We start from the raw sequence: 22246 nt of genomic DNA, 5'->3' as shown, positions 1-22246 counted from the left end.
CTGCGGACACTGATGACTTGCCTGAGGTAAATGAAATCCTGTGTGACATTTTGTTTACAAGCTGTTTTATTGACGTCTTTCCACAGTTGAAACACTGATTGAGCGATTTCATAAGGCGTCAGATGTTCATTCATGTTTATTTTGCGTTAAAACTAGTAGTAAAGAGGAAGGGATGATAACGCTCACTCGCGCTTATACAGGCGTTTATACAGCAATATGTCATGCCACATTAAAAAAATTTGCACAAATTGACTTTGTTTCTTATGAAAAGTAACAATATATAAAACTGGAAGTTACCAATGAGGTTCCACTCGTGCAGTGGTTAAAACAATGCTGTATTTGTTCGGTACACATGCGTACCGAACCGAAAGACCCGTACCAAATATTTTCGGTACGAATACATGTACCGTTAGACCCCTACTGACTGTACATTATTTGGTCCATTTATTCAGCTTTGGCAACCACAGACAGACAGAAAGCCTCTATGAGGGAAGCTCATCCCAACATGTGAGGCACCAGAGACAGATTTATAATAAGTTGACTTAGGACTAAACCTCAATAAAGAGAATGATTTCAGTCTGACGTGTCAACATCACCTCATATATCTATTCTGAGCCATGTAGTACGTAAAAATTAATCCATAAATCCTTAATTTGCTGGTGATTTGAATGAAACAATTTCTTGTTGTCCAGAATGAGAATTAAGCATGAAATGAAGAACAGGGTTTTCCTTCTTTTTGTCTCTCATGAGACAGTGCTGTAAAGCAAGAGAGCGGTATCAGAGCAGAGCAGGAAGAGGTTGTGTATTTCAGACTGAGTGGTTATGACCTGGAGCTGTACACCTGAGCAAAGCACTCTGGGAATAGGCAGCCTTACCCTTTTGCCCTCCAGAAACTTCAGCGCTCTTCCCACGTTAGCAACCCAGTGGATCCTCCTCAGCTTGCGGCCCTGTTCGCATGGCTGTCAGATGGGAGAAGATAGCACAGTAGACAAAAGGAAAACAGTGATAGACAGAGGAAAATGTAAATACCCAGCAAGGAATGGGGAAAAAAAGATGAAAAAAATAGAAAGAGACAGCAAGAAAGCAGACAAGCAGGATAGTTATACATGTTACAGAGAGACAGAGAATACAAAGATGACACTAAATAGATTGCAAAAAAAAAATCAAAGGGCCATGTGCCACTTGCTATATTGATTGTTACAGCACTGCAAATAACTGAGGCACCACTAGCCTTATGGGATTGTTCACTGAGCGTGTGGGTATTCATCTGTGTGTGCGCATATGTGAGTGCTAATAATGTGTGGTGAATACACTGTTTTTGTTCATATGTCTTGTATTACATCATGTTTGCTATCATTTAAAACAATATCACAATGTTAAAACAATGTTCATGCTATATTACAGAAATGTAAGTCTAACTGGGACAATGATGCTTGATACAGTAAAAGTTTGTACAGCTGTTAAGTAACTTCGAATAACAAAGGAAAATCAAATACCAAAACAACCAAAAGTACATTTAAGCTTACCAATTTGTGACCAGACAGGACTTCAAGAAGAGCAAGCAACATCACTCCATCTTTAACATCTTCAAAGAGATCAGAGACCACTAAAGGAGGATTGCACTGAGGAGGGAAAACAATCCAGTGATGATTTGACATTTTACTTAAAACTATTTAGACATCTATGATGTAAGACAGACAGATAGAACGACAGACAGAACAAATGACAGATAGAAGGACAGAACCATAGAAAGAATGAAAGATAGAATGAAACAATTGAATGATAGATGGATAGAATTACAGATAGAACAAAATAATGATAGAATGATAGATCAATAGAATGATAGAAGACAGAACAATAAACAGAAAGATAATTAGAATGACAGACCGATAGAATGATAGAATGACTGAAAGAACGAAAGACAGAACAAAAGATAGAACGACAAAATGAAAGATAGAACAATAGATAGAACGAAAGAATGTTACATAAAGCGACAGAATGATAGATAGAAAAAACAGATAGATACAATGATAGACAGAACTACAGAATTATAGACAGATAGATAGAATGATAGAACAATAGATAAAACAATTGAATGATAGAACGTTAGATAGAACGATAGAATGATAGATAGAACGATAAAATGATAGATAGAATGATAAAACGATAGATAAAACGATAGATAGAACGATAAAACGATAGATAGAACGTTAGATAGAACGATAGAACGATAGATAGAACGATAAAATGATAGATAGAATGATAAAACGATAGATAAAACGATAGATAGAATGATAAAACGATAGATAGATAGATAGATAGATAGATAGATAGATAGATAGATAGAACATTATATAAAAAAGAATGAGACAGATAGAATGATAGATGGATAGAATGATTGACAGATAGAATGAATGATAGACAGATAGAAAGAACGATACAGTGATAAGTAGAACGACAGAATGTTAGAACAATGAAACAACAGATAGAACAATGTAATGATTGATAGAACAACAGATTAAATGATAGAATGAGAGACAACGATAGACAGATAGAACGATAAAATGAAAGAATGATAAATCGAACAAAAGAACGTTAGAAAGACTGAAAGATAGAATGACAGATTGAACAATAGAACATTACATTGTTAGAACAACAGACAGACAGAAAAACAGATAGACAGATAGATAGATAGATAGATAGATAGATAGATAGATAGATAGATAGATAGATAGATAGTGTTGTGGCATTCTGTACATATTTACATATTTAGTATGAATGAGCTTTATAGATTAAACCCAGTGAATGTGTTGTCAGGCAGTGACAGTCATGAGCTTAAGAAGCATCTAAAAAGCCTGAGTAAAAGTGCTGATTCTAGAGATGACACAGACTGTCTGACCCAATGAAGCCCCTCAACTAATCTATCCACACAGTCCCTCTTTACCCAGAAAACACATTCAGGATTTCTCTTAAGACAGCAGTCACATGACTGGGATTTGGAGTGGAAAGCAGCCGGGTGGCAAAGTCATTCATGAGGAGATTAATATGAAACTGTGAAAGTGAGTAGATAGATAGATAGATAGATAGATAGATAGATAGATAGATAGATAGATAGTGTTGTGGCATTCTGTACATATTTGTGACGTGAGTATGAATGAGCTTTATAGATTAAACCCAGTGAATGTGTTGTCAGGCAGTGACAGTCATGAGCTTAAGAAGCATCTAAAAAGCCTGAGTAAAAGTGCTGATTCTAGAGATGACACAGACTGTCTGACCCAATGAAGCCCCTCAACTAATCTATCCACACAGTCCCTCTTTACCCAGAAAACACATTCAGGATTTCTCTTAAGACAGCAGTCACATGACTGGGATTTGGAGTGGAAAGCAGCCGGGTGGCAAAGTCATTCATGAGGAGATTAATATGAAACTGTGAAAGTGAGTGTGTGTGTATGTGTGTGTGTGAGAGAGACAGAGAGAGAGATGTAAAGGAGTTATATTTCAAAATAACGGCAAAATAGAGAGAGAAAAAAAGTAGTTCAAGAGTGAAAGTGAACATGAATTTCAAGAGAAACGACAGTGGGATAACCTTAATTAGAGGCAGAATGGGGAAGTGAGTGATGTTTTTAAAAGATTCATTCTTGAAGCATTTTTGAGAGAGCAGGGGAAGGAATTGCTAAGATATTCTAATTAGCTCTAAATAATTCAAAAGCTAATTGGATAAAATCACCTTATAGGATATTACATTAAAAAGAGGCACATTGAGTAATTATGCAACTAATGAAAAATAAGAGGAAAAAAAACACAAAGGCACAACCAGCAGGCCTTAACAAACGAATTATCTGTGTCTGGTTATTACTGATGGTAATAGATTGTCATGGCAAGCACTGCTGATGTTTTCAGCGGAGTGACCCCCAAAAAAACCCAATCAAAGTTCATGTGAACATACAAATGCCTGAGGGCCACTCGAACTGTTTTCAATATCAGTCAGAGATGAGAGAGACACTGTTAGGAGGCAGAGACAAGTCCAATTAAGGTTGAGAGTAGGTCACAGCTTACGGTTCAACTGCAGTTTGTCTACTAAATAGTTTTTAAATGCAATAACATCAAAAATATATATTTAGAATTATTTTATAGATTTATTTTAAAGATGGGGTTCAAACAACATTGAAATGCACTGACTTTCACTGAGAAGAAAAGAAAAGAAAAGAAAAGAAAAAATCTTCTCGTGTCCCAGGTTTATAACAAGAGGGTGAGTAAATGATGACAGAATTTTTATTTTTGGCCGAACTATCCCTTTAAGGGATAAAGTATTGAGGCATATTGTTCACACTTATTTTATTGTTTTGACTTTTATTTTGTTACTGTATTTAAGCCAAAGCAAAATATTTTATCCAATAATTTTATTTGAAAAATATTTATTTTGTAGTATGACATTTTTCTACCCACTATTAGTGTTAATGTTAGACATACAAACCTTGAAAAAAAATATTTAAATTCAGAATCATTCGTATAGCACAGTGAATATCAAATTTTAACATAATACAATTAACTTCATCTTTATTATAATCTACCTCAAAATGAACATGTAAATGTTGACAGCCCTAAAAATACATTTTATATTTGTGTTTCTTTTTCACTCAAACCTTCCATGGACCCTCTAGCACATCTCTGCATTCCCAAAAGCATAATTTTTTTAAATGACATTAAAACTAATGCCATTATTATGAAAGTACAGAGCTCTTCTAGAGCAACTAATGAGAAGATTTCTAAGAACCACACAGATTCCTTGACTGAGGGACCCGTCTAGAAAGCAGTGGGTGCAGTTTATGAACCTGTGGGTACAAATGACAAAATTGAGGTTACTGCTTACAAATCTGTGAGCACTGATTGTTAAATTGAGGGTACAGTTTGTGAATCTGTGGGCACTGATTACTGAATTTCATAATTCAGAGAGAAACCTGATGGGGTGTTGATAGATCTCTAGCGACAAAGCAGGTGCAGGCAGCAGGGTGTCCGGGTGGCTGCTGTGTGCTGCTCACCCATGCTATCTGTCAAACACATGAGAGATGAGCTCATCCTCAATATTGGGCATGCCATAATTAAGCCCTAACCCTGTCTGAGAGGATTTGTCAAAATTGAAATGGAGGGTGGCCTCATACGCATTCACTTTCTTTCAATCACCCCCCCCCCCCCCCCCCCCTCTCTGTCTCTAGTGGCCAATCAAGTTGAAGCTCTTAGGCAGATTAGTGCTTCAGTCCTGCCTCTCTGATGTCCTTCAAATTGGCAAGCACATGCATGAGTAAAGAGACCTGAGGCACTTTGCGTCCTATGATGGTATCTTTTAATGAATGGTTTGGAGTATGAGGATTTTGGTAAATCTTTTAACGCGATGCTGATCAAGTTCTGTAGGAATTGATTATTGGGTAGAACCAAGATCTTGGTTTAAAGCTGAGCAGTGGAGCACCTTTTCAATTTTACAAGATGAGCACAGAGAACAAGAGTTAAAAAACAGTTCACCCTAAAATGAAAATTCTGCCATCATGTTGTTCCGAATCACTTTGAATTGCTTTTGCATGTGGAACATAAAAGGAGAAATTTTGAAAGATTGTACTGAAAAAAAAAAAAAAAAAAATCAAACAGATTTGAAATGAGATGAAAGTGAAAATTAATGACAGAATTTTTATAAATGACATTGTATTTTATTGTATTATATTGTAAAGTGTCACCTTTAATATAAATATCACTACTGATCCATTTAATCAACATGGACAATGGTAATAATAAGCAGATATTCCTATATATGAGGAGTGAGATACAGCCATAACTCTAGTGCAGGAACATGTTCAAAGGTTAATGCTTCACTGAATACTGCAAAATCTGCAAATGACAGTAATATGAAAACCTTCCAGTCAACATACAAAAGGCTTTGAGGCTTTAATGCAACATCTCCATCACTCACTAGTGAAACTAGGAACTAACGGACCTAATTTACTCTGTTTACATCTAATTACATTTCATTATCTATCATGGACCTGTGGGCGCATCTTCTAATACTCTATTGATACTTCTAGAAAGGAATGAGAGGAGCGATAGAAACGCTGTGTAATTCTCATTCTGTGTTATCTTACACATGCTAAGAAGAATTAATCCGACACCTTTGGGCTATGAATTATGGAGCTGGAAAATCACTGCAGATGATTTGCATTAGCAATTTGGTGGAGGGCTAGAGACAGACATTTTGACCAGAACTGCACCAACAGTTTCTCCTCAGTCTATCAGTCTGTGTTTAAAATCATCCTGTCAACAATATAAGAGTCACATTTCCTCCTATCTGGCACATGCATTCTCAAACTCCTCCCTCAAACACTTGAGAGTGCTGTCACCAAGGCAACATCATTCAACAGTAAGATGAGGTTAAAGGGCAACAGCAAAGAAGTGGGAACAGCGGGTGCCAGGGATGGCATGGTGGTGTTCAGCTATTGAGTACATTATCTGGATTTACAAGATACAATGAATGTAATTGATTCTGACAGTTGTAAAACCAGTTGAAATAGTTCTCTATTTGCAATTTTTATGAGACGATCTTCATTTTTGTCCTTTCTCCCCACACATTTCATGAAAAAAAGTCTAATTTCTATTGACGCAATAGGGTCATGTCACATCTCTTTCATACAATAGGACTGCAGGTCCACGTTAATATATATTTGGCAGGGTGGTTTTCTTCTCTATCTCTCTTCAATGCAGTCCACTGAAAGCAAAATCTTGATCTGATCCAGCTTCAATTTTTCTTTATAATTTTGCCTTTAATAAACTATCACACCATGACACAGCAGTTATTTAAAAACTTTAAAAAAAAATGTTTATTCACAAATTTATCTCAATTTAAATTAAACTAAAGTAACAATTATAAATAAAATGTATATAAAATTACAAATTTGAGCAATTAACTGAAATACATAAGTTTAAGTACTAAAATTGCTAAAAAAAAATGAAATAAAAATAAATTACTGCTAAATAAAATATATGATATAATTATTTGTTTACTATTATAGTATTTCTAAAAAATTAGCTTTTGCCATTTTATTAGTTTTTGTTTTATATATATACACTACCGGTCAAAAGTTTGGGATCACTAAGATTTGTATTACTTTTTAAAGAAGTCTCTTATGCTCATCAAGGCTGGATTTATTTGATAAAAAATACAGAAAAAACTGTAATCTTGTGAAATATTATTACAATTTAAAATAACAGTGTTCTATTTTAATATACTTTAAAATATAATTTATTGCTGTGATCAAAGCTGAATTTTCAGCATCTTTACTCCAGTCTTCAGTGTCACATGATCCTTCAGAAATCATTCTAATATGCTGATTTATTATCAGTTAGAAACAGTTTTTGCTGCTTAATATTTTTTTGGAACCTGTGATACTTTTTTCAGGATTCTTTGATGAATAAAAAGTAAAAAAAAAAACATTTATTCAAAATAGAAACCTTTTGTAACAATATAAGACTTTACTGTCACTTTTTTTTATCAATTTTACACGTCCTTGCCTTGCTGAATAAAAGTATTTTTTTAAATAAAGAAAACAATTTACTGACCCCTTTTTACTTTAAATGGGGTTTACAGTAAACCCCATTAACTGATTTACTTTGAACGGTAGTGTATATATAAAAAAACATTTCTGTAAATACTAAACAAATAATACTAAAATAACTCTATAACATAAAAAGAAAGGCTAAACAAAGTTGATATAATTTAAAGTAAGCTATGCCTTTACAGAATCCACAGTGTTTATCCTTCAGAAAGCATCTATCCATGCAGTAGCTGTTTAAAGAGAAGTGGAAACACTAAACTTGAGGACTCCTGTCAGAGAAATAATCAGAGCATAAACCAATTCATAACACTGTCGTCTTGATCCACACTGATGCTGTGAATCTCACTGACAACTCTAACCAACAGACCCAATATATCCATGACAGATGGTAATGAGCAAACAGATAAATAAATAACAGCTAGAGAGTGTATGAACATCAAATCTTCTGTGGTTAACATTTAACGCTGGAGAGGCACTGATATGCACTGATGTGCAACCTAATACAAAATGCCACGTCAAGACACATTCCCCACAGATTGATATTTCAAATGAATTTCCTGCTCCTCGTCACAGAAGATTAACCAAGTCAAGTCTTGGTGATCACACTGGAATTATCTGGAGTGGTGGCTAATTAAAAAAAATGGCTTGACCAGTCACTCTTTACACACAAATCAATAAGCCATCAAACTATTATTACACGCATATCATGGGGTCAAATGCTTGTGTCCTGTTTTTTTATGCAAATTTTTACAAGCACCGGTTATTGGGTAAGCTTTTAATAATGTCTCTATTGTGATAATAGAAATTCAAATGATTTAAAGGAATATTTCAGGTTCAATACAAGTTAAGCTCAATCAATAGCACTTGTGGCAAAATTCTGATGACAAAATAATAATAATAATAATTTTAGCCCTCATTTTCTTGGTGGGTTACATTAGTGTTTACACTAATTACAACCTTCACATTTCTGTTCTGTTAAGTCCAAAAGCAGTTCTACTGTAAGTGTAATATTACACAAGACTGTGACACAGCATCTTTTTCATTACATAATGTTGTACTGTTGCATAGTTGTCTATAGGTAAATCCTGTCAGCAGACTGACCGTACCCTGCTAAAATGAGGCACAGTAATTTAAAGAGGAGATTAAAGTGTATGTTCATGTAGGACCTGGACTGGTGCCACCGGTCTTGTGACAGATTAATTCTGCACTGTGGAGAGAAGTGGCTATAACAACCTTCAGGTGCTTTTTTTCTCTCACACATGAATGGATGTATGTTGGTTCAGAAACCTCACACATGACTCGGCTCACCTTTGCTAGATGAGAGTTGATCCATTTTGTGAAAGTTCGCTTCTGCACAGCTTCCTGCTCATCTAAAGGAAAGACAAAACACATCCGAATCCTGAGTAATAAAACTGATCTGAAATCTTAAACAAAACATGAGACACTACATGACCCATCAAAAATGTTGGATAGCTACTGTACATTTTGACCAAAATACAGGTATAATTTCTTTAGAAATACACAGATTATCATTTTTGACTTATATTTACACTTTTATAAATATTTAGTTGTGGGTTCTTAACACCATTTGGTGTGTTTCTCTATAAGAAACTTACTTATACACTTAATATACATAACTTTTTCATTCTCATGTGAGCAACATATAAGATTTAAAATGTCAATATCAATTTTAGCTTACATTTTTTAAGTTAAAACTCATTTTAGACCATTGAATAAATAATAATAATAATAATAATACATTCATAATGCAATAGAGTCCAGTGATTTTTATCATGGGTTATGCATATTGGTTATGCATATTGGCACTTATCAAAACAGGAAAACACTAAATTTGAGGGTTGCTGTAACATTTACTTAAAAAAAGCACAGAAATTAGTTTTGTATTTTTTTTAAAGAACAGACACAACAGAATAAACCATTTATCTGAGGAGATATTATAAAGTTTTTACCCAATTTTCACAAGCCCACTTTCAATAGTATTTCCTACTGTATCCTGCAAGCAAATGAAAGCAGGATAAAATCTCAAAAGATCCAGCCCTGATTTTGAACGGCAAGGTGACAGTAATATCCTTTCTCCTAACAGTAATATCAGATGAACACTGACGCAGAGCCAACGTCATTAATGAAAAGCACTGTCTGATGGATTACACTGAAGCCGGTCACTGTGTCACACACTGTGTGTGTGTGTGTGTGTGTGTGTGTGTGTGTGTGTAAAAAGGCGACCAGGCTCATGAGTCATGCATAATGCAGACCACATCTGCCACTGTTATTTGTGCTAAAAATCTTGTATAATGACATGGATATAACATAGGTATTACAAGGAGAAGGTGACTTTTCAGGACATTACCCCATGTCCCCACTTTTCAAAACGCTTATAAATCACACAGAATAGAGTGTATTGAAAATATGAAGCAGCACAAAGTTTCCTGTAAGGGGTAGGTTTAGGGGTAGGGTTGGTGTAGGGCAATAGAATATACGGTCTGTACAGTATAAAAACCATTATGCCTATGGCATGTCCCCACTTTTCACAAAAACAAACCTGTGTGTGTGTGTGTGTGTGTGTAAAAAGGCGACCAGGCTCATGAGTCATGCATAATGCAGACCACATCTGCCACTGTTATTTGTGCTAAAAATCTTGTATTTTGTGAATTAATAGTTTGATCAAGTCTGTTTCAGAGCTAAAGCAATCAAATATTGATGAGAAGGGGAGTATGATAGATGGCAACATAAAAGATTTGCAGCTGCATTGGTGTGTACTACAGTGTGTATGAGTGTGTGTGTGTGTGTGTGTGTGTGTGTGTGTGTGAGAGAGAGAGAGAGAGAGAGAGAGAGAGTGTGTGCCTGGCCCAGCATCATAAGGACAGGGTGACTTTGAGTAGGAAACACAGATGCAAACTCACTATATGCGCATTTGACATATACACCCACAAAACATCCCCATTGCACCTACATAAAAATAGCCAGCTGTCTTTTTTTGAATTCCTAATTACATTTCTAAAATAGCCACCATGATTAATCAACACTTGACTGTCTCTCTTGCACAGTCAGAAATGATCCACAGCACATCCAAGAACCTGCTGAGCTCCCCTACAGCGGACCGTTTCATTGCCAAAAATACTCAACAACACAACATTAACACATGCATACTGTAAAAACAAAATTCAAAGTTGTAAATAAAACAAAGATTATTGGAGTATGTTTTACATGAAAATGCTATTTCAGTCTTTCTATCTCAAAAGTTCACATTTAATTTAATGTGTTATTAGCTATTTCTCTAATTAATTGTGAAATTTTTCTAGCCATTTCTAAGTGAAAATTGTTTATATATTTTTTTCACTGCATAGAAACACAAAAAACAGTCAGATATGGAGTCAAATATGCAAATCTGACAAAGTATTGCATATAAACATGTGCAAATCACTTAGAAGCGCATGTCCATCATTGACACCAGATGCATTTGTGTACAAGTAAGTCAATCTCTTACCACGCAGGTGTCGAGAAACCCCTTGCACTAAGTTGAGGGATGTGCCAGACTTCTTTTTGGCAGCTATATCCTCCCATCGTCTTGCCACCTTGCCCTTGACATCCATTCCCAGAATGCCTTTGTGATCCTAAGTTCACGAAGAGCACATCCACCTGTGATGGTCAGAGGTCAACTACTCTTGACCTTCCTCTTGTGGAGCTTTTGATTCTGCTTTTCGATACAGAGAAAGACCTTCATGTACCTCTTCTTTAGGTTCCCTACTTCCTTCTCGCCATACGACGCAAGTAATCAAAATGGAAAACCATCCATGTCCTTCCAACGTAATAGAAAGAAGTGGGAATGTGTGCATGTGTGCAGCACCGGTCTCAACATCCTTCTGTCTTTACTCTCTCTGCAGGAACGATTCCCCTTGCGCCTCCAGCCAATCGTTTGTATGGGAATGTGTGATGTCATCACAGATCTGAGTGTATGACGGAAGGGGGAGTGGTGTGCGTGTATGTGTTGAGAGTCACATAGCCTGCCGGCACGCACACTCTTTAAAGACCGAACCGGGCAGGACGTGCTCGGCACTGATATTCCCTAAGATCAGCTGAATTCTCTCTTTCCCCTCCCACTAAATGTATTGGATTCTAGGGTTTAGGAAAAGCCGCTGGCCTGAGCTGATTAACTTTGCCCGAAAACACTGCTCGATCTGATTTACCGCTCCCCGCGGCTATACAAAGCTCCTAGAACAGTCTAACAAAACAAACAGCCCTTCACTGCTGGATGCATAATTGAGATGCAATGGGGCCTTTTATGTCAAATTGTGCTATAAACAAACAAGCTGTATTGCTGGGTTTGTAGTATATATGAAATTAATATTTTAGAATGAAATACAGGTTGTATTTTGGCTTGAGATGAATGAAAGAAATATTTTATAGAACAGCGAAAACTAACCCCACTCCATTGTTGCAGGTTTTGAAAATAAAGATAAGAGAAAATGAAAAGCTGGGGGGAAATGATAATCATTAAAATTATGATAGTTTCATTAATCATGGGTATAATTTTCTTCTTTATTCATCTCCTCCCAAAAGGGTTTTTAATGATGGAAGTCATTAATATCAAATGGCTCCTGTCATATGCTATCAGTCTACAGTTATCTTCACTTCTCAAGCCTGGAATCTGTCCTGCAAAATCTTTAATGAAAATCTCTCTCTGACAGGTATACGCATACATGGATTTATTTTATGTATTTATTAAGAGGGCGTTATATCAAAGAGACAAGAGTTGCAGTAAAGATGTCAGTATATACGTGGTCTGCAACATTTATTTATATATTTTTAGTGGCTAATGTTCTCTGTTGACAGAAGATTTGACTTTTTAATGATTCATATATATTTATATGAGTATATATTTATTGTACATATTTACATATGAGCACAGCTAGCAATGCTTTGCTGTGGACGCGACTAGTCTCTGTCCATGGTCCTGAACTAAACACTGGGTACTGCATTGAGCAAAAACACCATCATCACTCCAAAAGAAAACATGCCCCGAAAACAAGAATTATATATTTTAATACTGTACAACTGAAAATAAAACATTTTTCTAGATTTATAGATTATACAGGCAAATCAGTTTTGGATTCTAGACGTATTCAGTGAAATAAAGAAAAATCACTTCAAAAGTCAATCCCTTTTTCAAGGCTTAGCAAATTTACTTTATACGGGTCATATGTATTTATTTATTTGGTTGTTTTAAAATGTACTTTAATATAGACTTGAATATCTTAAGTCAATTGATTTTAGCTTATTTTATTTTTATGTTAAGTCAAGTGCTTTTATCCTGACTGTTAAATAAACAAATAAAAATTATTTTTAAAACAATGAAACAAAAAAATTTAATACAACAAATAAAATAAAATGAATAAAGATAAAAAAAATACAAATAAATAAATAAACAAACAAAAAATAAATCAACAGAAAGAAAGAAAGAAAGACTGTGATACAGTGCTTTAGTGACCACTAGCTCTCAGCAGATGCCAATCTTGCTATCTGAAGAGCATTAAAAGATCTCCTATTGGCTTGTGTAATGAAATGATGTTGTGGTCAGGAACAGGGCAGAAGTAGGTCAGACAGTCTAAGCTTTTCATCCACTTGGAGAAATTCTGAACCATGCCCACATATACTACCCACATCATGTGGTAGATAGAAAATCATTCTGTCTTATTGTACATGGTCTTCAATACAATATCATATAGATACACTGATTAAGTATAATGGCTCAGGATTTGCATACTCAGGTTATCAAAAGAGCCCACATTCTGTCGATCAGACATATCGCTTTGATCAGCGATCAAAGGTGTACTCACAGGCAACAATGTAGATTTAATCTACTTCAGAAGGTGAACTGATGCCCAGCTGACCTTCAATATTTGACACAGCTTGCTAGAGGCAAGGTGTCACATTGGCTTTTAGTGATCAGTTGTGATACTGGCTGAATAAAGCAGCTAAGGTCAACCTGCAGCTGAAAGATAAGACAGTGATGTATTATGAGGATTCTTCCGCTGTCTGCGGGCCATTGTAAGTGTCATGGCTGTTTCTAGCTAAATGAGAATTTAAGCACAATCTAACAACATATCTAATCAGTTAATATCTTTATTGATCACACAATTGCCAATGCATATCACCATCACCGTCAATCAATCAGTCTCTCGTCCCAAAAAGGCCATAACCAATGAGCACCCTTGAACCTAAAACAAGTGGTGTATGCCCCACACTAGAACATGTGCAAACAACAGAAATCACAAGTCCACTGCCATTCAAAAGATTGGGGTCAGTAACATCCATTTTAACGTTTTTGAAGGAAGTCTTTCATGCTCACTAAAATATTATTACAATTTAAATAACGGTTTTCTATTTTAATATTTTTAAAATATAATACATTCCTGTGCTGGCAACTGTGGCAAAGCCACATTTTCAGCAGTTATTACTGCAGTCTTCAGTGTTCAGACTTCAAAAGTCATGTAGTGTATTCCAGCCCCGTATTTACGCCCGTATGTGACGATAAATAAGATAAATCAGCATGTTGTGTTTTCATTTACAAATGAAACTACCCGAATGATTCATTCCTCTATGTATGTGTGTTGAGGGATAAGTTTTCAAGAAATGTAAATTTTAGGCTTACAATCAGGGTTAGATGTTTCTACACCCTTGTAATTCACCCATCATTTCCCTCTGATTTAGGCATAAATTATGGGTAGGGTTAGGTTTATGGGTAGGGATTGGGTTAGGTCTATATTATTGGACAGTAATGTTGATCCAGGATTAACAAAAGATGTAGTGTAGATCCAGGAACATGAATTAATTAATTAATTAATTAATTAATGATGCATTTATATAGCACTTTTTTGTGTATTTTTGTACACCCAAAGCGCTTTACAATCATGTGGGGGCGTTCAAGGTGACCGTCTGTGCTCGTGTTGGTCAGTAGAGAATGGGCTGGTTTCTCCCATATCTGGCACATCATTACACAGCCATTGTGGCAGAATGCCAGAAATGACCCGTTTCTCTCTCTCTCTCTTTCTGTCCTGCTCCATTTCTTTGTGGCACTGTGCCAGTAGTGGTGTGAGTAGACTTAGAGAGAGCTGGACCACATGAGATGGCCTCCATGTGCCTCTTTATGTCTTTTTCTGTGCATGTGGAGAATGCAGGCTTTTAGAAGTGTAGTTCACCTATAAGTGCACTTAACATTGTCATATACTCACCCTAAAAATCCACCGTTCTAACATAACTAACAAAGAGACTATCTCTGCGAAAGAAACACAAATATTGCTTTTAACACCAAGCAACATGCAGTTTATATAGTCTTAATATAATAGATGCAAATTTCAGCCATATCTGGCACATCATTACACAGCCATTGTGGCAGAATGCCAGAAATGACCCGTTTCTCTCTCTCTCTCTCTTTCTGTCCTGCTCCATTTCTTTGTGGCACTGTGCCAGTAGTGGTGTGAGTAGACTTAGAGAGAGCTGGACCACATGAGATGGCCTCCATGTGCCTCTTTATGTCTTTTTCTGTGCATGTGGAGAATGCAGTCTTTTAGAAGTGTAGTTCACCTATAAGTGCACTTAACATTGTCATATACTCACCCTAAAAATCCACCGTTCTAACATAACTAACAAAGAGACTATCTCTGCGAAAGAAACACAAATATGGCTTTTAACACCAAGCAACATGCAGTTTATATAGTCTTAATATAATAGATGCAAATTTCAGACAACTCCAGACATGAACTGTTGGGTTTTGGGCATTTATTTTGGTATGTCCAACACGAGTGATATTCAGAGATTTTATTAAGGTAATTATTTATTATTGTGATATTTACATTGCCACTGAATTATTTTTTAGATTGAACTATCTTCTAAGTCTCCTGAAGTCATACACTAGCTTTGTGGGACTAAGATTGACCAGATCTTTGAGATCTTTCTTTATAAAGAACTAATACAAAATACAAAATTTATTTGAACTAAATTTCCTGATTAGTTTAACAACAGACATAAAAGAACAATTAGGCTGACAGACAGACAGACAGACAGACAGACAGACAGACAGACAGACAGACAGACAGACAGATAGACAGATAGATAGATAGATAGATAGATAGATAGATAGATAGATAGATAGATAGATAGATAGATAGATAGATAGATAGATAGATTCCCCATTCCCCAGATGTTTGTGTGGCTCATTTCAGCCCACCAGACTGTAGATGGAGAAGTGATCTTATGACCGCCTACATGGAAGACCACTGAAAAACATTGAAATATAAGATGTATGCAGAGAAGAGGCGTTTCTGTCAGGATAACGAGAGATAATAAATAGCAAAATTCCTCAGCATATGGAAAGATTTTTAGCCTGGGAGGGCTTCAAAGCAGACTTGCCATTTTCTGCCATATGGTGCCACTAATTGCTGTTATTTTAACAACCTGCCACTGTTTGGATGTGAGGTACTGTAACAAAAAAAAAGAGGACAAAGGAAGAAACAAGGCATAGGCATTATATGTGCCTGTTACTGTTACATACTGTATGGGCTCATTTGAATATAAGTACATGCAAATGTCTAAATGCTTTACAATACATCATAGAAAATAAATTACAGTAATTTATATAAACTACCTGAATTCACAAATAATTTATATAATAATATTTAATTATATAATTATAGTATTTTATTTTAAATATAAATAAGTAATATCATTTTATATATATATATATATATATATACACACACACATATATATGTGTTTTACTATATTATTCTATTTTTTATATTATGTTATGTCTGTTAATTTGTGGCAGAGTTAAATAAATTAAATAATCAGTTTTATTGCCTGTATTCTTTGTCAGTACACCCTCATCCAAGTAAACTCATGACATGCCATGATTAGATCTCAAGGATATCTAATGTGGCCTGTGTGCAAGCGTTCAGTGCCTGGATGCTCTCCTATTACGAAAACAGGTGCTCATTAGCAAGACTTTCCTTCTCTGTTTTCAGAAATAAAACAAGAAATTTAAATGATGCTTTAAAATGTTTGATCCCAATGAATATTGCTGCTGATGAGCTCTTTGTTAAGGCAGAAAGGGAAGCTCTTACTGTCACACTTGTACACACAGAAATGGTAATCTAATCTGATCAAAGCAGGGGATCAAATTGGTCTGATTAGCAACTCTAATCTGCTCACTCAGGAGGAGAGAGAAAACTCAACTTGAGTGCAAAATTAATGTTGAATGTTATGTGTGCAAGCGTTCAGTGCCTGGATGCTCTCCTATTACGAAAACAGGTGCTCATTAGCAAGACTTTCCTTCTCTGTTTTCAGAAATAAAACAAGAAATTTAAATGATGCTTTAAAATGTTTGATCCCAATGAATATTGCTGCTGATGAGCTCTTTGTTAAGGCAGAAAGGGAAGCTCTTACTGTCACACTTGTACACACAGAAATGGTAATCTAATCTGATCAAAGCAGGGGATCAAATTGGTCTGATTAGCAACTCTAATCTGCTCACTCAGGAGGAGAGAGAAAACTCAACTTGAGTGCAAAATTAATGTTGAATGTTACATTTATGCACAAAGATGCAAGACAATTATGTATACATTAGATTTGATTCCAGTTTGACAAAAAAAAAAGAATCTTCATATTCATTCAAACAAACAGGGCTTTCTCTTCTATGACTACCTAATCTTCACACAGCTCACTTTTTGTTCACTTTTTCCCTGACTGACAGTGTTTTTGTCTTACCCAAAGTAGCTGATGTCTTACTATAGAGCCTGCAGTATTCAAATATGATAGCTATATGATTGATTATTCTCTAAAATACAGAATACAGCTACTTTAAAGATGTGACCTTTTTTTTCTTCTTAAAGCCGAATATTGATGTGACAGCTTTACCACTGCTGTTTCATATTAGGCATGAACACATACACATAAGCATGTCTTTAGGGCTGTGTTTCCTGCTCTGCCTTAATTTTGCAACCAATGAGGCGTAAGAAAGTAATGGCATACTGAATAACACAGTTAGCATCACATGATTCATTCCCCCTTCAAGAATCAATCTAGCCTGACACTCAACACACTGCTCTACTTCTGGTTTCTAGGGCGACCAAAGCTCCAACATGTTACCTACAGAACCCACAGTATAGTGTGTGCCTGTGCAACAGTTTAAACTGCAGACGAACATCATGATCATAGTCAGAATGATAGTGGGTACAACAATTTATCAGTCTTTTTTCATTGAATATGAAAGTGAAGACCACCATATTATGTAGTAATAATAAGTGGTCAAAACAATTATATATAATACGGTAGTTTATCTCTCAGAGCCCTGCATCTCTGGAACAGAAAGTTCTTAAAGGGACAGTTCACCTAAAATTTAAATTCAGAAGTCATAATTTCCTCATCATTTCCTCCATAAAGTCACTCAATTTCCTCATATACATTTTCTTCTGTGGAACAAAAAAAAAACTAAAATCTTTTGAGCTGTTAATTTGAAAAACGCTACAACCAGATCACTGAATCAGTGAGTTAACTCTGCTGTTAACTAAAACATTTCCTCATCATTTCCTCCATAAAGTCACTCAATTTCCTCATATACATTTTCTTCTGTGGAACAAAAAAAAACTAAAATCTTTTGAGCTGTTAATTTGAAAAACGCTACAACCAGATCACTGAATCAGTGAGTTAACTCTGCTGTTAACTAAAACTACTAAAAGTCATTTTTGTTAACTGAAAAAAATAATAAAGTATATGAATATTACTTTAAATTAAATTACTTAATATTAACTTAAACATAAAAGACAAAAATAAAAATAGAAATGTTGCCTATAGGCAACTATCTAAATTAAGTGAAATAAAATGAAGCTAAATAAAGTACTAAAATTACTAAAACTAAAACGGAAATAAAAATGAATTAAAGCTAAACAGAAAATAACAAAATTGCTAAAATTTTAACTAAAATTAAAATGTAAACTGATTCAAAGTATTAATAAATATTATAATAGTACATAAAAAAGACTGAACTATAGATTTAGTCTGAATGAATCATCCAGATCAGTTTTGTGAACCAAATCAAATGATTCACTGAAAAGATCCGACTCAAATTAACTATTTGTTTATGAATCGAATATCAAGCAACAAAGGAGGGTTGAGGCAAATGCTTGTTTGTCTGAATGTAAACAACAAAATACATTTCTATTTACTACTCACGCAAAGTGGTCTAATGTCTTCAGACAAAATATTGTGCATGAGTCATTTGGATCACTTTTATGATACTTTTATAGTACTTTTGAATATTGAAATCTTCTGTCCCTATTTATCATTATTGCAAGAAAAAAAATCTCTCTATGTGTGTTCCACAGAAACAAATTAAATTGTACAGATCTGGAACAACATGAAAGTAAGGAAGTGATTATATTTGGAATTTTTTTTAGTTAAACCATTACTTAGAACACTATGAAATGGTATGAAAGAGCATTTCATAATCACTTGTATTTACTTGTTTATTGAAGAATTAACTACACACCACCACAGTCAGCTCTTCTACTCCTAAACCCTCTCTTTCTTTATTCCTGCAGTCTCTCTCTGGGCAATTCTTCATCCTAATCTCATTTCTTCTTTCATTCACTCTCTCTCTCTCTCTCTCTCTGCCTCTGATTCAATCTTAAAAGTGGTCCACACAAAGGGCACAAAAGTACTACAATCCAGGTCAATAAGAAACTGATCAAAGACGCTCTAATGCACCAGCTTTCAGTGCTAAATCTAAAGAGCATCTGATTGAAAGTGTATCCACATAAACACAAACAAACTCTCCTCAAGTGCCAGGACAGAAAGTTTCCCCAAGGATGACTTTGCAACAGGAGACGTCATAAACACCGCAAAGCATCAATTGGAAACCAAGCAGCATAAACTTTGCATGTGGCTGTGACAATTCTGGCAATAGCATCAGACGTCTCACAACACACAGCTGCAGAGAGACGTACTGAATCCAGGCAGATGAATAACAGTAGAGGAATCATCTCAAATCGATTCATAGGTGCAGTTATCAAACAAAAAATGCAACAAGACATCACAATCCAAGTTAGAATCCATTCAGAAATCATTTCAGCCTTTAAAGAAAATGACATCTTGAGTATGTAAATGCTGTGTCATCCTACACAGTGGCGAGGTCACCTTTAAGAGAAAGCATGCGTAAGCACCTACCCTGCAGCCTCTGCATCTCATTGGCAATCTCCCTGTCTGAACGGCCATAGCGCTGAGCAGATGCCATTCCACTGATTCGAAGTCAGTGGTGCTGATGCAGGTCAGTGGATGCGGCTCCACCCGAGAATTCTCCAGTGATCCAGGATCAGCTGAAGTCTACATGAAAAGCGTAATTATTTTCAATCAGTGCATGCCATGCAAACATACGTTTTCTTTCCTTCCCTTGAAGTTCTGTGGCTTCTGCAGGAAGCAGCCTCTTCCCTTTGCACTCTCTCTCTCTTTCTGCCTCTCACACTCTACTGTAGGGATCAGCATAAGTTTTCACTGCCACCTGGTGTCCAATCAGAGTGCAGATCTCAAGTGCAGTCCAATAGTGAGACTCAAATCGAGTCCTGCTGTGTGTGAGTGTGTTACTTTAGCAAAGCCAGACAACATTACACTAAGTGATTCAATTAAAATGTGTTACACGTCTGAGCTTCCGCTCATGGAAAATGCAAAAGATATTGGAATATGGCATATCTCAAGCATGGGATTCCATTAAGTGAAATACGAGAGGGGCGGAAACAACTCCCATACCAGAGACACACTGTTATGCTTTTCACTTCCATTACCGGTTCAATCACACACATGCATGTTATATGAAAAAAGCAAAGTGAAATGCCTGACTGGAGCGTTAAGCTCGGGATTCAGAGACCACTCTGCTGAGTCTGCTGGTTTTCAAACAGCAATGCTTAGCAATGACCTCTACACAGTCACTGCAGATGAATGTGAGGGAGAGAGCACAGTGTGAAGTTATTGGCACAAGTCCTTATGCGCAGAGGATCTTATGTCATTCTCGTTCACTCACCTTCTCCAAGTAGCCAGCATGAAGCCTCTGTATCCTCCATCATTCTGAAGAGCCCATTAGGCGACAAACTGTTCATCATCGCACATCAACATTTTGCTAAATGTTTTCCTGGAAATAGATAAGAAAGAAAGAGAGGGTTTCATGCTGACAAGCAAACAAACAAACCAATTAGCAAATAAGATCAAGAATTGTGATGTCCAGGGTATTATTTGAAATGCAAATCAGATACAAATCAGAATTCAGCCTGGAATGCTTTTATGCTGCGACATGTTCTCTAAAGAGTAACAGAGCCATCTGCTGTTCATCAAGAGAAGACGGATAGGATAGGATAGGATAGGATAGGATAGGACAGAGGAGTTACAGCAGCCATAAATCACAGAATACACAATACAAGAAGAAAAAAGTTGTAAAAATTTTTTTAAATATATTATACAATGTGCAAAAATATATATTGAACTACATGGAAAAAAATATTTTTACAAAAAATATATTTTATTTTAATGTATTTTATTTATAAATACTACATTTTATTTATACATGTTATTTTTGAAGAGAGATTTCAAGTTATATAATTAATGTCTTCAATGGCAATAAATAAATAACATAAATAAATTAATAATTAAATAAATCATCCATAAACAAACAAACAAACAAACAAACAAACAAAATCTTTTGCATTAATGATTGGTCAAGAGTTCCCAAACATGAACTTGCATGTTCTTGGGGGCTTTTTAATGAAAAATATACAATAGGCTAGAAAAAGAAGTGTAATGTATACTTCAGATCTGTGTATGGCAACAGCTGATATCTGCAGTCCACAGCACAAAGCAACAATGAGAGGAAATGTCAGTATGGGGCCTGTCCCGCTCTTCCCAGACCAGCGGCTCTGTCCTAAAACCCCGTGCTATCTACTGTTCTTAATCATTAACCCCCCCGATACCCTTAATGAACACTATGAAGGGAAAGAACACAGTTCTCACAGAGGTGAAAGTGGTCTGGTTCGGGGCAAAATCCTGCTTTCTTTGCAGGATTTTATCAGGATTCTGTTTTTGCAAAAGCTAGCCTGGTCAGGATAACCCAGCACAGAGCTGGCACTCTACATGGAAAATCTGAAGCATTGTGATGACCAGCACGACTAGAGCAGACAACGTTGAGCAGTAAAAGCACAAAAATCTGGGAAATTGTGTTATGAAATCTTTTGTTATGAAATACATAGAAAAATGCTAGGGTTTCATCAGTTTGGACTTGGTTTTATCCTGTGCTGGAATCCTGAAAGAATTCTGGAAGCTTTTTATTTGATTTTGTCAGTTGCCATGGCTATGTTGATTTACACAGTGGTTATACGTGGAAAAAATATCACAAAAATGAAGACATGGGAATGTGTTCATGTCCCTCTACTCTAATGTTTTGGACAGCCATATTAAAAATAAATAAAAATGCTATTTTAATATTGCATTGCATATTATATTATAATCAATACACTACAGTAGTTAAAAGTTTGGGGCCAGTACATTTTTTAAAAGAAATTGATACTTCTATTTAGCAAGCACACATTAAATTGATC

General features: G+C 35.6%; 1 protein-coding gene across 1 annotated transcript in view; it reads right to left on the bottom strand.

Annotated features, from left to right (window-relative positions):
• LOC107556168 (nesprin-1-like) overlaps positions 1–11638 on the bottom strand; it is a 137051-nt gene extending 125413 nt beyond the window's left edge. Inside the window, exons 1-4 of the mRNA XM_016239217.1 lie at positions 11101–11638; positions 8904–8965; positions 1527–1622; positions 876–959 (exon numbers count right to left, since the gene is read on the bottom strand). Of these exons, the coding sequence (XP_016094703.1) occupies positions 876–959; positions 1527–1622; positions 8904–8965; positions 11101–11206 (348 nt within the window). The 5' untranslated portion in view covers positions 11207–11638. The remainder of the gene's footprint in view (positions 1–875; positions 960–1526; positions 1623–8903; positions 8966–11100) is intronic.
• Positions 11639–22246: the final 10608 nt, after the last annotated feature.

Source organism: Sinocyclocheilus grahami, unplaced genomic scaffold, assembly GCF_001515645.1.
Source record: "Sinocyclocheilus grahami isolate Dianchi unplaced genomic scaffold, SAMN03320097.WGS_v1.1 scaffold556.1, whole genome shotgun sequence".
NCBI classification, from domain to species: Eukaryota; Metazoa; Chordata; class Actinopteri; order Cypriniformes; family Cyprinidae; genus Sinocyclocheilus; species Sinocyclocheilus grahami.
The sequence above is the reverse complement of the archived record's forward strand: the minus strand, read 5'-3'. Positions and strand labels throughout refer to the sequence as shown.